The sequence below is a fragment of the Pleurodeles waltl genome, chromosome 11 (genome assembly GCF_031143425.1).
Source record: "Pleurodeles waltl isolate 20211129_DDA chromosome 11, aPleWal1.hap1.20221129, whole genome shotgun sequence".
Lineage (NCBI taxonomy): Eukaryota > Metazoa > Chordata > Amphibia > Caudata > Salamandridae > Pleurodeles > Pleurodeles waltl.
This window is the reverse complement of record NC_090450.1, coordinates 35,531,276-35,549,222: the sequence shown is the minus strand read 5'-3', so window position 1 is coordinate 35,549,222 and position 17,947 is coordinate 35,531,276. Positions and strand designations below refer to the sequence as shown.

The window sequence follows — 17,947 nt, the reverse complement described above, 5'->3', positions numbered from 1 at the left end:
GAAAGAGCAGAAGAATACGGAAAGGTTTGAGAGAAGTAGGGATAACTGATGAAGGAGAAGCAGAGCAACAACCAAAAGAAAAAAGACCAAAGAGACTAAAAGTGCCTAAGAAGAAGTATGCAGGTCCTTAATGACCAAATCTAAATGGACATATCTAGTTGATGAACAATTAGATACAGGTGCCATTGTTTTGGCACATTGAAAAATGTATATTTTAGGAGGCACCATGAACGTGAACTGATTACAATTGAGATAAACCTTCCTGAAATCATTCTGATGAAATACTGAGCTAAAATTTTTGCTGTGGTGATGAAGTTAAAGTCTGTTCTATTTTGTACCTTAGGTATCCAGTCTGAGATAAAAGGGGGCTTTTGGCATTGGGCAGCACTACAACTCTTCTTGCTGTGCTGCCCTTTGCCAATGTGAAAGGGCAGCAATGCCCTGTACTTATGCAATACCGTACATTCCTGTCCTTTCCACCTGCACTGGTGCACAATTGGCTGCTTAGAGCCAATGCAAGCACCATGCACCATGCACCAAGCACCATGCACCATGGTGCACGGGTGTCTGTGTTGCATGGAGGATTCTTTTTGTGCAGGAAGGGGCACCTTCTCGCACAAAAACAATCCCAAGAGGCGTTGTCCTCTTAAGGGTTAGGCTGGACAAGTAAGATGAGGAGGTTAGATATTCAAAAGTGCATCCAAGGCGTAGTCTTAAAAAGGCATAAAAGATGCAAATAGGTGTGGTACATGAAAAGTAACAGAATGATACAGCAGAAGCAGTGGAAGGGGGAAGTGTGAGAAGGGTATGTAGCAAATAATTTGATATTGACTGGACAGGAGCCCATTATCGAGGGGATTTGTTAAATAGGTGGAACGACAACCGATTTTAAATTCACCCGTAACTGGGTGGGTAGCTGCTACTTGGCCTTAGTATTCCTTTGTGTTTACCACATGGATGAGATGAGTGAGAAGAATAAAAAGATTGTGAGGAGGAAGAGATCTCGTGCTGGGCAAGTGGTAGAGTATATATTTGTTTCTATGATTCCTGCAGTTTGTATAGCTTTAAATGATGTGAAGGTTAGAAAACTGCCTACAATGGTGGGCAGATTGGCTACAAACACAGAAGGTCCTCTAACAAGCATAAATAAAGAATTAATGGCTAAATGAGGTTTGTATATGAAACACAGGCTTGCTTTATTTATAGCAAAGGAGGGCACAGTTGCCACATGTTAAAGGTTTGTTAAATATGCGTGGGGTGGGATCGGAAACCTATTCAAATCCAGAATTATTCTGTTAGAAAGACATATAACACTAAAAAAAAAAACATTTTTAGAAAACCAGCTTTTTGCTAAGGGATCATAGAATTCCCCTTACAACAACACTCCACTTAACCAAAAACAAAAACTTGTTTAGTTAGCCCTGTAACAATCTTTTTGCATCAACCTCATAACTTAATCGATTGCAGACGTTTCAACCCACATATTTTGTGGAACCAGGTCTTCCACAGGACAACAAGGAAAGGATACACCCTAAAATAAACTTAATGGTGAGTATTACTATCGGGCCTTCATTCTGGTAGGCACACAGAACTAGAAACATCAGCTGGCCTGGCTTAGAGCTCCATTAACCACAAGCTGGGAAGCAGATTAAGATGGAATTAAGTTGTGACCTTCATGCAGTTTCATTGTTATAGGGCTAAACACGGTGTTGACAACTTGCCCAATAGGACATGCCTTGCATTTAACCCTTCATAGGTTCTTATTGATGGAACAGATGTTGTACAATTGTCTTTTGCTGTGACCTCACTTTCACAAGCACACAACTGATCTCACATTGTGGAACACCTTTATTTATAATGTCTTAGAATTCTTAAATGTATTTTTTTTGTTTTTATCCAAGCGGTGTGTTGCTGGACGTCTTTACATAACCTGTTTAAGGGTATTCTTTGACCATTAGCAAAAAGCTGTTTTTTTAACAATTTTCTTTTTTGATATAAACACATTTTCCCAACATAGTCATTCTGGAATTTTTTTGAGTATAAAAGAAAGGTTCAGCGAAGCTGCACGTATGTGACTGATAACAGCGATCAGATTAACAGGTATGTTACTAACATTACTAATATCATGCGTGAATTTGAGATTCTTGAAAAACAGATATTTGGGAAACAGATGGTTCATGGTTTTTTAAAGATTAGAAAAGGTTTTTTAAAGGTTTTTAAGTGGTTCGGTAACATACAAAGAGACATTCTAAATTGGATACTAACACCTATAATAATTAATTAAATTAGCAAGGTAGGTGTCAGATGTTTTATGTTGATGGGAATGCTGAATTGTGGAGCTAATGAGAATCTGTCAGCAACAAGCGGAAGAGGAAGAAAGAGAGAAGTTTATGAAGTGAATATTATCCAATCTAAGTTCTTTGGTAAAATGAAGGAGCCAGGCGGAAGGAGCCAAAAGCAGAGAAAACTGTAATGAAAAGGGAATAATGAAGTAGTGTTGTAATGATTTAAAAAACCATCAGGTGGGGTTGGTATAGATGGGTTAACAAAAATGCATAATTGTATTAACATTATGTGATTTACGTACAATGAATTTGTGATATTCTCTTAAGGTGGTGTGTTTATTTTAACATTGGATTCTGTAGGCCTCGATTTCTAAATGGTTGTTGCTGTCAACAGCCTTCTTCCTCTGCAGGCAGTCACCTCTGTATCTCTGATTCTCCCCTCGCCCCCCGTGGTCTCAGCACACGCATGTAAATTTGTACATGATGTTTGAAACACAATAACATTCTCTCATGTACAATGTGATGCTTTGTTTGCCGGCCTCGTTTTCAAGCTGTATTAACATAGCAAATGCTTCCCAAAGTCTCACCTATTGGGACTACAATGTGACTCTCATGAGAACCTGATCTTGATATTTTAGCAATATTTGTCCTATTAGTAAGATGTTTCAGGAGCACTCTGGATGGGAACTGTATTATATATTTCTGAGGGATGGTGCTGACAAATGGGATTTCAAACTATATAATTATTTCTTTATTATAATTGGATGAGACCATGAAACCTCTGCACATTCACACCAAATGTATAAATCTTATTGTATTTCAAGTTGGAAAACAAGCACCACCCAATGGGTGTGGGACTCAATCTACCTTCATCTTTCAGCGGCACCCTGCCGGTCTGACCTCTGAATATTTACCTTTGAAATGAACCCTGCTGGATTCTGTTTATTCATTTTCTGTGTTTATTCAGAGCTTCGTGCTATTTTATTGAATTAAACGACTTACTGATTTATTGTAACAATTGATTTTTGCATTCTGTAATAATTTAAACATTTAATAAACCTTAATGGTTTTTAATGTAATACTTGTCTTTTCTTCTATGTGAAGCCTAATGTGCTTTACATTTAAATTTAAAATGTTAGAAATGTTAACCTGTTTTGAATGAGCAGATCCAGTGAGGAGAAACAAAATCCTGAGGGAATTTACAACGCTTCCGGTTCATCACTAGCAATTAGTTTGACGTTAGAGTATAAGTGCTACATCACTATAAATAGAAGCTACGCCCAAAAGTCCAACTGTTCTCGATTATTCTTGGTCATTCAAGGTAGCATCTAGGTGTGTCCCAATCTCAATTTTCTGCACTTTTCTTGGCAACCCTCTTACTGGGCTGCTCATGTTGGAGCCCGTCCTGCTGGGCTGCTAGTGCCAGATCTGCAAGTCCATTCAGTGCAGCAGGTCATGCGTGAAGTTGTGATAGGGTTCCTGATATCCTTATTCTCAGCTTTGAGAGAATGGTGCATGCCATATGCCTACTTGTTGTTTAACAGGTATTGAATAACTCAAGTCAAGCTTTAAGCTGTGGTACTATGCACAGTTTAGTGAGGATTGAGCCGCATAATGGAATGTGCAACTCAGTTAAGAAGGAGGGCCCTAAGAACTCAGTAACAGGCAGGAGAGACAAAGGGCCTCATTATGAGGCTGAGGGTCACAAGACTGACAGCATCATGGTGGCTGTCGAACTGCCGCAGCTGTAGTGGTCCGACCGCCACATTACAAGTTTGACGGTCTGACCGCCATCCAACCGCCATCTCCGCCAGGATCCTAGATCCTGACGGGGTGACGGCCGTCTTGGTTGCAATCAGCCAGTGCAGCGCTGAACTGAGTGCCGCCCTGCTGATTACAACCTTGTTCACCGCCACCTTTGCATAGCGGTTTCACCACCATAAAAAGGCTGACAGAGAACAAGTCTTGTACCACCGTTCCCGCCGGTCGACTGGCGGGAACGCTCCATTTTCAAGGTTTCCACCAGTCAGCCAGGTCACAACGGCAGAAACCTTGTAATAGGGCGGGGGCGCCACCGGCATGGCGGTGGCATCCTCCTCGCACTTTTGGCGGTCCTGCGTTCGGACCACCAAATTCGTAATGAGCCCCAAAGTAATAATACTGTTGTCGGCAGTCATACATTTGATGTCTTATTCGTCACTTGACGTGCTTTCTATACCATTCACTTTCCTCTTTCTGCCCCCTCTTTGGATCTAATTGATGGTGATGTGTGTCCCCTGCGTGCGATGCTGTTTGTAACCGCTGGTAAACAAGCAGACAGCAGTTTCTATCTCATTCCAGATCTCCCTCCCTGCAGCACCCTCCCTACTATTCTCTTCTCGCTTATAGTGGGGCAGTAACATGGAAGTAAAGACAGGAGTTCTGTAGGTGAGAGAGTGGGGCTCTCTTCAGGGTGGATTTCTGTTGTTGGATGTTGTTTCAAGAGTTGGGTCTTCAGCAGCTCACTTTAGTGTCCAAACCTTCAATGGCGAGACCAGTGCAACTAAGAAATTCTAGGTGTATCTCCATTTTCCTAATATGGACTCATGCAGGAACTCCATTACTAGATGCTGTAGAGCAAGCTTTATTAGCTATGGGCTAAGTGGTCAGTTTGCGTTATAGAAGGCTACCTGCAACCCACTTAATAATACTGTCCATGGAGCTTTTCCAGACTTGTTGCTCTTGGGATGTGGGGACATTGAAGAGGGTCAAGTACCATACACAGGCATCTTTGTGACAATGACCAGCTGCTCACCCTGCCCCAGATACTCTGGCGAGTGTTGATCAGTACGTCAATGGTAGTGATCAGCTGGCGGAAAACAGGATCCTCGATGGAGAAGCGACGACCAAAAGCCACAGCGCAGATCACATTGGCCATAGAATTGGCAAGCTGGCAGGCGGGGTCCACTGGATTCCCTGTGGGGCGCACAAACACAGTTATCACACACACATCTTAGCTGAAATCTAAAACTAGAAAAAAGGAGCAAATAACCTTGAAAATATAGCACATTTGCATACACATAACAATAAGAACAGCCAGTGTGCTTGTGGTTTCTTTTAATTTATGTGACGAGGAGTGTTGTAGTTGTTTAGCAACAACCAAAGATATATGGTAAAATAGATCAAACTCTTTTATGCTGCAGTATTTACTTTCGCAAAGAAGCATTACTAATTACCAACTAAAGCTTTAGTCACAATACAAAATTATATTCCATCAAAGCACAGTTTGGCACAAGTATTCCAGATAACTCTACTGTGGGTTGCCCTACATAGAGCTCGGACAATTTACAATGGGCAATCACAAGGATCAGTTGGGCTACTTGTAGAAAAATGCCAGATCCAAAGTATGTGAGGATGTCCAGCTCTCCATATACCCACAGGGATCTACCCAGACTTCTCTCACTTGGGTTAAGCATTTGGCATATCCTTGGTGAACTTCTCTGGTGAGTTTAAATGAGAGGCACATATTTTATTTATTCTGGATGATACTTTGTCTAAAATAGTAAATAAAATCTGATGTTTTCCACCTTGGCAGGGATATCATTCTAGCTAACGCTTTGCATGCATATTGTGTTGTAAAACTGGCAAAAGGCTTTGTCAGTTTTCTAGATCACCATGGATTAAACTAAAGGTATGCCTAAAAAGCTGATAGAGAGCCAACCATTTGCTGGTGGCCATCTTTAGAGTTGTACTGGGTTTATAGATGAGCCCTGAGGAAGGTGTAGCTTTCCACCTAAAAGTAGTGAACTACCCAGAGTTGGGGTTTAGCAGATTCAAATTATTTTTCTTTCTATTGCTAGAACCTAGACCTGAGAGGCTCTGAATTGTAGACAACCTTGTACTGATTATAAAAACAAATGTGGACCTTTCATGCGGTCATGGAGTAACAAAAAAGTGCAAATTGAAGATGCAGGGAAATCTACACATAGAAGAGTGAGTAGTTGAGAAGAAAACTGATGACCGGACTCAAAAAGAATGTGGGGGTTTAGTTTAATTATCAGAAGCAAAGGAACTTTTAATTCTTTCTGGTGAAGAGGAGAGGGCAGTTTGATTCAAACGAAGGAGACATATAAGCTTTCTGCCATGACAGCTTTTTAGAAAGTTGTCCTTGAATTTGAGGTGATACAGTCACCTGAAGCAGATACTGTTCTGCCACTCTTCCTTATACCGGTAATCCAATTATTTGTTTGTCTTGACAGCACTATTTCTTACTGATATATTTATTTCATAAACGGCCAAACGTTCTCATCGCAAAATCACAGGGTTTGTGACTGTAAAATGGTTTGCTGACTTGTAAAAAACCTCTGTTGTAGTTTTGAGCAGGCTTTCCGAATCACAAAAAAAGGTTTTATGGCTCACTCCTCATCGCAATTAGGAGTGGGCATAACAAAGGGAATCCCTCCCTAATTGTGAATCCCAATGAGATATATCAGTGGCTTATCACTGCAAATTTGTTCACAAACCAAAAAAGTTAGTGCTACCTCAAAACAGGGTGTTAACTCATTTGCAAAGGGGAAGCACCCACCAATGTCTTCCCATTTTTTAAGGAGACACAGTAAAATATCAAAAGAAGTGATGGGTGAAATGCTTGAATTAATCTCAGCCACTGGTAATTACTCAAGCCGTAACCCACTCCATTGTTATTTTGAAAACCATACCATCTCAGTTTAGACTCAGCCATATGTAAATCAATCTTGTCTCAGCTCCAATAGGAACAGTCAAGCATGAACTGTCAGGCCATGTCCTCCCTGAACCAGAATACAAGCAACTTAAGATCGGTTTCACCCTGATAAGGGTTCATCAGCTAGGTACAGCTTGTGTCCATTGACAGTGTGCACAGGACCCATGTCTGGGCATACCCATCCCACTTAGGGAGACACAATGAAGTATACAAAAAGTGATGGATAGAATGCTTCAATTATTCACAGCTCCTTGATTAATCGGTGCTGCATCCCAGTCCATCGTTATTTTGCACACAATGGGGAAAGGCACGAGAGAAAACTACTGAAAGCAAGGGCCCTTGCAGCCTGTTTGATTTTTTATACTGCCACTGACTCCTGGACCCCTTAGAACAGATTTAGAAAGGACAGTGCCAGGGATATCAAAGGGAAGGCCTAGACTAGTAGGTGCTTCCCCCACCTACCCCAAATTCAGGTCCATGGCCTTAATGTGTATCAACCTGAAAACTCTCTAAAGGCCATTGAATTTGTAGTGTGCTGTCTACTATCAAGTTTACTACCTCAGATTCCTAGACTTTCAGCTCGGTTTCTATTGCTGGTAGACGTTGATCAAGGGTGGCAGCCAGAGATAATGTAGTATTTCTTTTTCTGAATACTAGCTATACCTATGGACTGGAAGGAGCCTACCTTTCTCCTTCTGGAAAAACCGGAGAAGACGGCATGCCTCGTCCTGTACGTGTCCTTCCTGGGTTTTTGTTCCAAGTGCAAGTTTCCGCAGCGCCATCAGCCCAAACCGCCGCTGTTGCCTCCAAGTCTCACCATTGGAGAAAATAATTCCTGGAAACAGTAGTGATAAATGATTGTACTTTTTAAGACCAGGAGAAAGATGCTTGAACATTCCTAAACATGTATATGCATCCACACTTCACCACTCAGCATCTCTCCTTAGTTTAAAGGAACATGATTAGCAGTCTATAACAATTCAAACTTTTATAGTACAGAAAAGTTTAAAATGAGCAATAACATTGTGTCTTTTTTCACTCCTGTTAGCTTGTTTTTAGGACGTTTTATTGGAAACTAAACACTGGGTACACAATACGAATCAAAGTAGGTTCAGCAAAAACTGTATGTTTAAGCCCTGGTCACTTAGGAAAAAAATGAAAAATTAAAACGCAAAACCCACAGTTAAAACAACTTAGCAAGGCAAACGTAATGTAGCCTAAGCACTAAAGAGAAAAACACAAAAAAAACACCCTCCTCTAGATCTTCCCTACAGAGTCGGCAGTCATATCTTTTTATACGTGGAGACCCGCAGTTGTAAAGTTACTAATCCAAAAATACGTTTGTGAATAGCAAACAAATATAAACTTAAACAAAAGTGTGTGTTTACCTTTGTGAATCAGGTCCATGCACTATGTCACCATGTTGCCGCTCAACTTTGAGGAAGGCCAAACCAAGGCCTGGATCCCCGAACTCACCTCAGTTCAGAGATCTATTTCTTCCTGCCCAAACCTTCATCACTAAGGTGAGCGAATATTCAACTGTTCTTGTCCAAGAAGAGTATTCCTTTCTAGCAGTGCCAATAGCTGTATCCTCTCCCCAGTGTTTAATTTGAGCTGGTAGTTTGCGGTGCTCGGCACCGCCACTTAATTGTCAATACCAGGACTTGTGACAGCTGCCACATGATGGCGCTGCTTGTGTGAAATAAAGATGAGCACAACAACTGCTGTTTATTACTTCAATGTACATTAAAAATGACTAACATCTGGTGCCAAAGCTATTCTTATAGCTTTGGGGACCCCAAACAGTCTGAATTGTCACACTTGTAACAGTGTCATGGCTAGTGGTTGTCATTGACAGTGCCGCAAGAGGCAACAAGTGGTGCAAACCGCAGTAGCCTCCTGACAACGGCCCTGGCACTTATTTTTCTTCCACTAAAGAAAGTGACCAGTGCAGTCCTCATGTTTGTTAAAGTGACCCCTTGCTCAAATTTTAGAGCCAAAGATTATGCTTAAGTGTATCCACGTGGAATATGTTTTCAATGCACCCAACCTGAGGCTAAGGAACTGTTAGTTTCTTTTCTAAATCTCCCTGAATTCTATGACATATTAAACAGGGAAGCGTGAGTAAACTAGTGCTTCTGAGGAAGATTTTAAAGAGAAATGTGGAACTTGATTAAGGAAGCAAGCACTTACATCTCTTAAGCTGCAGTTAGTGCAAAGCCCTGTCTCAAATCATGTGTTGTCGTAAAGCGTGTGAGGCGGCCGTGGAGTGTGGTATTGGCACTATCGTAATACAACACAGCAAAGGGATTATTTTTAAATGTGGAATTCCAACAGTAATAAATACATATTAAATATTTTATGTTTTGATGGAAGGGTCAGTCAGTCGCCAAATAGGCTCTCCAAAATGATATTCCTCAATCAGAGGTGAACATTAGATTTCGAATAGCATTGATCTTTCTTTAAACTAAAATCTAAAATCAATTAACTGAAGGATATTAAAAAATGACGAGGATGAGACTTCCAGTAGGAGAACAGCACTACCTACATTGCTCACATATAGAAACATTAATTTTCATGAAGCCATTAGGGAGTACCAAATAATTTATTATGCTGAAAATCCAATATTTGTGTGGTTTTCGCAGTCTGGGAAGTAGGCTGTTTTTTTCCAAATATTCATCCACAGTTGAAAAGACCAACTCATATTAAGATTAAGGGCCCAATTTATTTAACAGGGAGCGGCCAGCCATTCTGCCATGGGGACGGAGTAAATTAGTTCAGCCCCATGGTGGAGACGCCACCCATCTAATTTATAAATGACTGCCAAACAGGCAGTTATTTCTGAAAGCGTTACCAGGAACTGCTGTAATGGTGGTTCCTGGTATTAATGCATATTACTCTGGGCTAGAGGGCTGCGGCAGCAGGGCGCAGCCCTGCAGCACGGAGTAATCCCTTTATGTTTCAAAAAGAAAATTCCAAAACAGAATTTTCTTTATGAAAAGGAAAATTCTAACCCTCCCCTTGCCATGTGAGTCTTCTCGCGCAGCAAGGCGAGCATTATAATGATTTTACTGTTTCTTACTGCCAGGTTTTACTTGTGTGGCCCTAAGATCTTTTTCCAAATTCTAACTCAATTTTATTTGTAGTCATAATAATATCTAGTGTATTGAGATAAAACATAAATAATTGAAGGTTTTGGTGGATCATCTGATTGATCAAAGTAATAATTTTCTTATCATCAATAATGGTAGCATTTACAGAAAATCTAAGCAACGTTCCAATAGTATGTTAGAGTTTATCATATGATCTACAAAAATAAATAGGATTCTTTTTATTTATCTTGCTGCTGAAAAAAGGCATATAAAATATTGTTTGCAAATAATTGACAATAATACATGGCAGTACATAAGAATTTGCTAAAGGCCGCGCGCACAGTGGGATGCAGCATGGGAAGGGGGGGCGGGGCTGGGCGCAGGTACCGCCAAAGGCTGTCTCAAATGGGTGTTGGGTGCCTGCAGAGTTTGAGCCTCACATGCAGACCGCCACTGGGAGTCCAACCTGCCACCTTATGTGTCTACGGTCAGGCCCTTCACCCGATCCCTGGAGTGTCCAACACTGCATGTAGCAGTCAACCCTGCTGCGGGTAGGGCCAAACGGAAACTACCACAGGACCCAAACTCCGCTGCGCACAGCCCGTGGGCAGGCCTTACGCCCAACCTGCCATGCAGCGCACAACACCCCATGGAACGTTTCACCCAATTGAGCCTGACTTTAAATGCTAATTTCTAGAAAATGGCTCAGTGGATTTACACCAAATTACAAAAAGCACACTGTCTGAGTAAAGTTCAAACTGTTTTCCAACTTTGGTGTAATTCCATACAGTTATTCTTTCTGTATTGGAGAGTAAAGTCGCCTATTAAAATTAACATGCTAAATACATTTTTTAACCTTTTTTCTTAATACCGCTTGGCTTTCCATGAAAGAGCCAAAGAGGATGGACTTTATTTCTTAGAAAGTTTCACGCAGATCTGTCAAAAGGCACCAATATTATTAATGACGCAAAAAATGCCTTTATCCTACAAATGAGAGCTGTCCACAACTAGACAGTGGCGAGTACGACTGTGTAACATTTGTGCAGACATTCCCATGAATATACATATTTAACTAGCTGCCTTAGTGAACGTAGCGAGCAATGCGTAGTTGTCCAGCTCTGTCAATATTAATATAAGCCATTTGACTGGAATTAAATCAAAGCACTCCATCAAAAAAACGTGTGTGTCTCAAGCTGGCCACTGTACTTGAAAACATGTGAAATGTTTCCATTCCACTAGATGGCAGCGTTGTCTAGTGACCAAAAATCCCCTTTTATCAAGCGTGGCAGGGTGAACGTCTGACGAGATATAAACAACTCACGTTGTAAACGTCAGCACGCACTACGTCAGAAGCAGAGAAGTAGAGAGAGGACGATGCTATTCTCTCTCTCCATAGAGGAAAACGCATGACATTCAGGACAACAAATTTAATGGCACACAGTTGATTATTCTTGAGAAAGATGAGTGGTTGAGTTGGCCTTGCTGGGGTTTGAACATGTAGCACTTTCATAGCTGCCAAGGATTCAGATTGCTAGTGTGACATTTTCATAATTTCTGTGTAGTTATGAGTGACAGTTCAACGACTATGAGTGACACTTTCTTGCGAGCAAAACACAGCTGCCACGTTTTCAGATTGCTTCTGTGTGACATTTGCATGGTTTCAGTGTACTTATGAGTGGCACTGCACACTGTGCCAAATGTGTTACAGCTTGACTGACACTTATACTGCTCTCAGTGCTTAATTTGTAAATAAAAATGTGCCAGTGCCCAAAGCTTTCCTCTGAAACTCGTTGCTGCTGCATTTAAATGTGCGAGCTCAGAATACTGAGGTACCATAATCCTTGAGCCATCTTGGGCTTCCTCAATCTATTTAAAACCACTCCCTGCCCCTTCAGCACACTCTTGCAGCTTTCTGCTTTCTACCTTTGTGATGCTTTTTTGTTTTTCTATTACTCTGTCTTTTCACATGTGTCTTTTACTCGCAGCAAATGCTTGAGGCCGAAGAATAAGCAGGGGCCCTCAAAAATAATTGCCGGTGCTCAGCACCGGAAACAACAAGCACAAATTAAGCACTGTACTGCTTAGAATGCAATTTTAAAACGGTGACTTTCACGTTCCTAGTGCCTTTTCAGCACCAGGCTGGGACCTTGTAGCACTATAAGTTTACAGGTAACTATTCCTCACTGCACAAATCAGAACTCCGCTCTGTTCCTTTTTGTTTACACACGGTCATTCTAATCCTAGCTGTCAGTGGATCAGCACCTGTCTTGCAATGTTGCGCATACCTCGCATGAGCCTGGCAGCTTCACCTCAGTGCACGGATACTCTCCTTGGCCAAATAGAAGTTCAGGGTGGGTGGGTGGGTGTGAGGGGGATTCAGAAGAGCTGGCCCTCAATAATGGTGAATAGCGGTTTATTAACATGAATCTTAGACCGAACACTTCACAAAACCACAAAGGCCTAAGTAGTACCTCTGGGCATAATCTCACTGGGGCTCAATGTCAAGTGTCTACAACATCAAAGTTTTTTAAAAAAAAGCGTTGCACAGAGTTTGAGTTTCGTTTTCAAGTTTTGTGCTGTTAACAGTAGAAATTCTTATCTAATTAACACAGAAGGAATTTGGTGAATTATCTCTGACGCCATTAGATGACAGTGTATAATTCTAAACGCTAGAAATGATCATTTAAATGGAGCTTGATAACAACGAGTCTTAGAACTTGTTATACAAAAATGAAATGGTGCGGGTTGCGGTGAAGCATGTGCAACCTAAACTTTCGTTAATAGTTATTCCTGCAGCAGTGGAGCCTCTAATGATCCAGACTGTATCCAGCAGTTCTATAAATGTGTGACGAATGCATTTTAGTGCAGTGATTTGAACACCAGCACTAAAATGCATTAGTCTAACTCCTGTTGCGTGGTACTTGGCAGGGCAGCACCTTTCAGGTATGAACATGTTACTCATTGAGCCACCCAGAAACCAATATAAGTCAACTAACTTTGTCATGTGCTACGCACACAAGGCTCGAACCATCCATATTACTGTGTTTTGTAAATATGTTATTTTTTAATTAGTAGTAGTACAGAACAAGTTTCTAAGGGCCAGATGTACAAAGTTATTTTGTGGTCGCAAAGTGTGAAGTTCGCCTTTTGCAATCGCAAAATGACCTTGTCTCATGTACTATTCCTATTTTGTGAGTCGGTGTCCTATTACTGACTCGCAAAGTAGGGATTGCAACTCACAATTAGGAAGTTGCATGCCAAGGGCGTTTCTTCCTAATTACGACTGCAGGCCCATGTTTTGCAACCGTGAATGCGGATGCAAAACAATCGCAGTGACCACCAATTTAAAATAGTGAATGGGGACACCCACATTTTTTCACAGCAGGCAGTGGTCCACTCTTAAAGAATGAAAAGGAAGCTTTTTATTTTTGTTTTTTAAATGCATCCCGTTTCCTTTAAGGAAAAAGGCCTGCATTAAAAAAAAAATGCTTTGTTAACAAATCAATCACAGACATGGTGGTGTGCTAACTCCAGCAAGCCGCCATCCCTGTAATTGTTGCCATTCACAAATGGGTCACAAATTGCGACCTACCTCATGAATAATGATGAGTCAGGTCCCTTGTGACCCATTTGCAAATGGCAAACATTGTGGTTGACACTGTTGTACATTTTGTTTTGTGACTTGCAATTATATTGCAAATTGCGAGTCGCAAAACAAAATGGTCGTACATCTGGCACTTAGTTCACCCCAAAGGAACGTTGCAGTTCTGAGTTTGCAATTATTGGAATTCAGCATATCGTTTTTCAGGGCTTGCAGATCAAGGTGTGAGAGTGACTGTCTTCTATGATGCGGTTTCCCTGATATCTCGCTCTAAAATTTTACTTGACTCACGCTGCTTCCCTGTCTCGTGCCTCAGAACCAGTTTGGGGTGGTTCTCCTTATAAATTCTTTTCAGGCTTCTACTGAGACCCAACCTTTATGTAATTATCCCCCTCAAAGCAGGGTAGCCTCCAGCCTGGAGCACCTTTCACAATAGAGGCACAAAGGGGTTTGATGTTTCTGCATCAGCCCAATTGAAAGTGTGATCAAGGAACAGAAAAGGCTGGGTGACACCTATAAGGCCCCTTTTCTATATACAACAGAATCTACATTCCACCTCTATTATCTACCAAGGGGTGGTGCTTAGGAAGTCTTATCAGTGGCCCCTTGCAAACTAAGACCTCACTGAATTTCTAAAGCGGCCCAGTCACCATCTGCCAAACCTCAGTGTCTAGATTTCCAAATTCCAACCACAGAAGTGCAGGCAATACACTTTCGCTGTTTATGTAAGTAGTACTTTGCTGCCATCTTGTACTTGTACCATGCCAAACCAAATACATCCAATTGGATCCTGCTTGCTTTTCTGAGGGTGACCATCACCAGACATCCACTCCAGAATTTCCAGTGCTTGCATTTGTTACCCATATATTTTGCTACATTGCTCTGATATTGAGGTTACTCCTTCATTTGAGTGCAGCTTAGAGCTCTCTATTTCCCTACATATGCACCCAGCCATTACTTTTTGCTTTCAACACTTGGTCTCATCAGCAGACCTGGCAGGAACAGTGGTTTAGTAGTACATTAGCAGTGGACAGATAGGTTGCCTGATTCTAGTGCCTACCAAAATACCTCATATAGCACTATCTTCACATGCACATATTGTTGTTTCTTTTCACAATCTTCCATCTCTAATTGTATGCTGTAGAAAAACTATCCTCTATAATCCTAAATTATGGCATGAAAAACTGAATTTAACTTACAACTTCTCACCATCACGGCTCCTGCATGCCTCCTCTCCCTGTACACAACTTGCTGTCATGTTCACCTAATTTGCTAATATTTTACACCTTAAAACTCAGCATAGCTCAGTTACATGATCACAGTCTCTCCTCTTATGGAAGTCACGCCTGCAACCTAACAATACATAGAGTCCTCTAGCTGATCTATCAGTCCCACTACCCATGTGCATTTAAAACATTACCCACTAATGATCACACATATATATACTATTGATTTAATAACCACGAGAAACTGGAGTGAATGCATGGAATAGTTTGTTTGGGCATATAAAACTAATCCCAGTAGTCAACAATAACACTGAACTAACCACTAACTTTGGGCTCCGGAGTAACGTGCTGCCTGGTATAAAGTGGCTAAATGCTTTGTCAGGGGTAGTAAGTGCTATATAAATACAATTAGAATTACCTTCAGTAACGCCTTTTCTGGTAGAGACTCTATCTAGCCGCAGACTCCTCACCTTAGAATATTCTCTAGGTGTCAGACTGGATCTAAAGAACTTTGAGGTACTATCCCTGGGTGCCGGAAGATGGCGTCATCTGGTCCGCATCAACATTGTTAGCACTCTATCTGGCATGTGCAGGCCTATAGAGGCACCACCCTCGCATTCTTACATCAGTTGTTTTCATAACTCTTCCGACCCGCAGACGTGCAGCCAAAATCAGATGGGTCATGACCACTATGCAGATTCCAAGTTTACGATTTTTAGGTGAAAGACTTTGTTTCACAGAATGGGTAGGATGGGAGGGTTGGTGTGGAATCTGCAGTTGGATATATTCTTTACCAGAAAAGGCGTTACCAAAAGGAAGTAACTTGTTCTTCTAACCACAGATTCTTTACATCAGACTAGATACCCAAGCAATACCTCCCTGGAGAACCGGCCTCTCTTGAATGGATTTTTGGAAGACTTTGAAAGCCAGGTGCATGGGTTGCATCTCGAACAGGATGATGTAGAGTTGTGCCTCAGCCAGAGACAAGAGACCTCTAATCTCCACCTTTCCAAGATGATCACCCCAGCCCACAAGCAATGCAACTGTCTCCACTGTCAGCTCTCAAGATCCCACTGCAAAACCCAAATACGCCATCTGGTATGCTGGACCAGCAGGAAGTAGGAGGCTATCAGCCTCAGAGTCTACCTCACTGAGGACCACAGCTAAAACATCAGGATCATAGCCCAAATGTCAGCTTCAGGGCATAGGCGCAAAACCGCACAGTGACCAGAATGGCTCCAGTGAAAGGGGCATTTTATTAGGAATCCTGTGTGACTTCGGCATGTTTATAGTGAACCCCAGTGATGCAAGAAGATTTGTCGTAGTGTGAAGGTGGTTGACGTCTGCATGGGGCAAGCAGGCCTTCGGAAGCTAGTCATCAAGGTAAAGGAAGATTGGGACCCCTGATCTCTGCGGACAAACTGCAAACACTGTCATCACCTTTGTGAACACACCATGGCCACTGGTGCGGCCAAATGGGATTACAGCGAACTGAAAATACTCTTGGCCCAGCGTAAACCACAGGTAATGTCTGTAGGCCCACAGGAAAGGGATGTGAAAATAAGCAACCTGCATGCCAAACACTACAATCCAATCTCCAGGATCTAGGGCAGACAAGATCTGATCCAGGGTGAGCATCTTGAATTTATCTTTCTTCAGGAAGGCATTGAGAGGGTGCAGGCAAGGATAGTACAAAGGTATCTGCCCTTTTTCAGCACCAAGAAGTAGCAGGAATAGCAACTGCGTCGGCACTCCCTTTAAAGCCCCTTTGGCCTAAAGGATTTGCGCTTCCTGTTCCACAGGATAGATCAGAATCAGGGTGCGAAGAAGCATGTGGAGCTTGACTTCGGATGGGGTTGGCACGTAGCCGGTTCAGTAGCGGCCAAAACCATCAATTGCTTAATCAGCACCGGTGAAGCTGGCATTGGAGTGTTGCATAACGGCATGGGTAATTGCGCCGGTCGCCGCAATAGTGCCATGCGTGGCACTGATCTGAAAACGGATCCACTGGGCCCAACTGATGCCGAGGGAGGTCCTGCTGGTGGAATTGGATGCCTCTCAGCTCCATGGGACCAAAGACGCTCCAAATAATAATGTTGGTTGGGCAAACAGGGGCATTATAGCCTCCTTAAACTCACAGAGTGGAGCAGAAGTCACCCCAGGCCAGGAAAATGTAGGCTGGTGCCAAGCAGACGCTGGGTCCGGCACCGGACAGTGGCTTTGGGAAGGGACCTGGAGGCGTGATGACCCTGTACCCTCTCAGGGGACTTGGAGCCCTCTTTAGAATGCTTCTTTTAAGAGCCCTGGAAGAGTGCATCAACAATGACGACTTGTCTCAGGAATGCTCATGGTAACGGAATCAGGAGCGGCTCTGACACAACCCCCCCTAAGTTTGAACAAACAAATCATTCCTTCCTTATGGAGGGGAAAGAACAACTTTGCCTCCCAGTCCTGAATCTCCTGGTGCATTGGACATAGTCAGCACAGGTTGTGCATTTATGAGGCATCCTCAGACTCCACAGGCAGACCAGGTGGGCATCTAAGACAGACATCTGCCTGTGACATTCCTCACAAGGTTTAAACCCAGACACGTCCCCCCCACACTGGTTGAGAAAAAATTACCAAAATAACCTTGAAAGTCATGGAAAAGTTATATCAAGAGACCAAGGGTAGGGTCAGATCCACTTCTGTTGGCGTGGAAAGGAAGGAACTGATGTCAGAACGGCGGGTGGCACCTTTACAGGCCTGCGTGCATCACATCCAGCGAGGACATCATTGATGCTGACTCACAGGTTTTAGTGCTCAGGTTTGTAAGATGTCAAAGTGCATCTTCCAATGGTATTTTTAATACCAGGAAAGGGTTTCCTCTACAGCCATTTCCCCTATGGACCACGTAAGGGGTTTGCTTTTTTCCTACCACTAAGTTATTTGTTGTATCTATATTTTTGTTAAATCAAATGATTTACAGTAGTTATTAAATGGATATAGTTTTCTTTGAAGCACCACCTGTGTCACATCAAAAA

At 42.2% G+C, this 17,947-nt stretch overlaps 1 protein-coding gene across 2 annotated transcripts in view; it reads right to left on the bottom strand.

Annotated features, from left to right (window-relative positions):
• LOC138265331 (cytochrome P450 2J5-like) overlaps positions 1-17,947 on the bottom strand; it is a 102,724-nt gene that overhangs the window by 30,854 nt on the left and 53,923 nt on the right. For both annotated transcript variants that reach the window (XM_069212952.1, XM_069212953.1), the window contains 2 exons: positions 7,691-7,840; positions 5,080-5,240 (listed from right to left, as the gene is read on the bottom strand). In XM_069212952.1, coding sequence (XP_069069053.1) covers positions 5,080-5,240; positions 7,691-7,840 — 311 coding nt within the window. The remainder of the gene's footprint in view (positions 1-5,079; positions 5,241-7,690; positions 7,841-17,947) is intronic.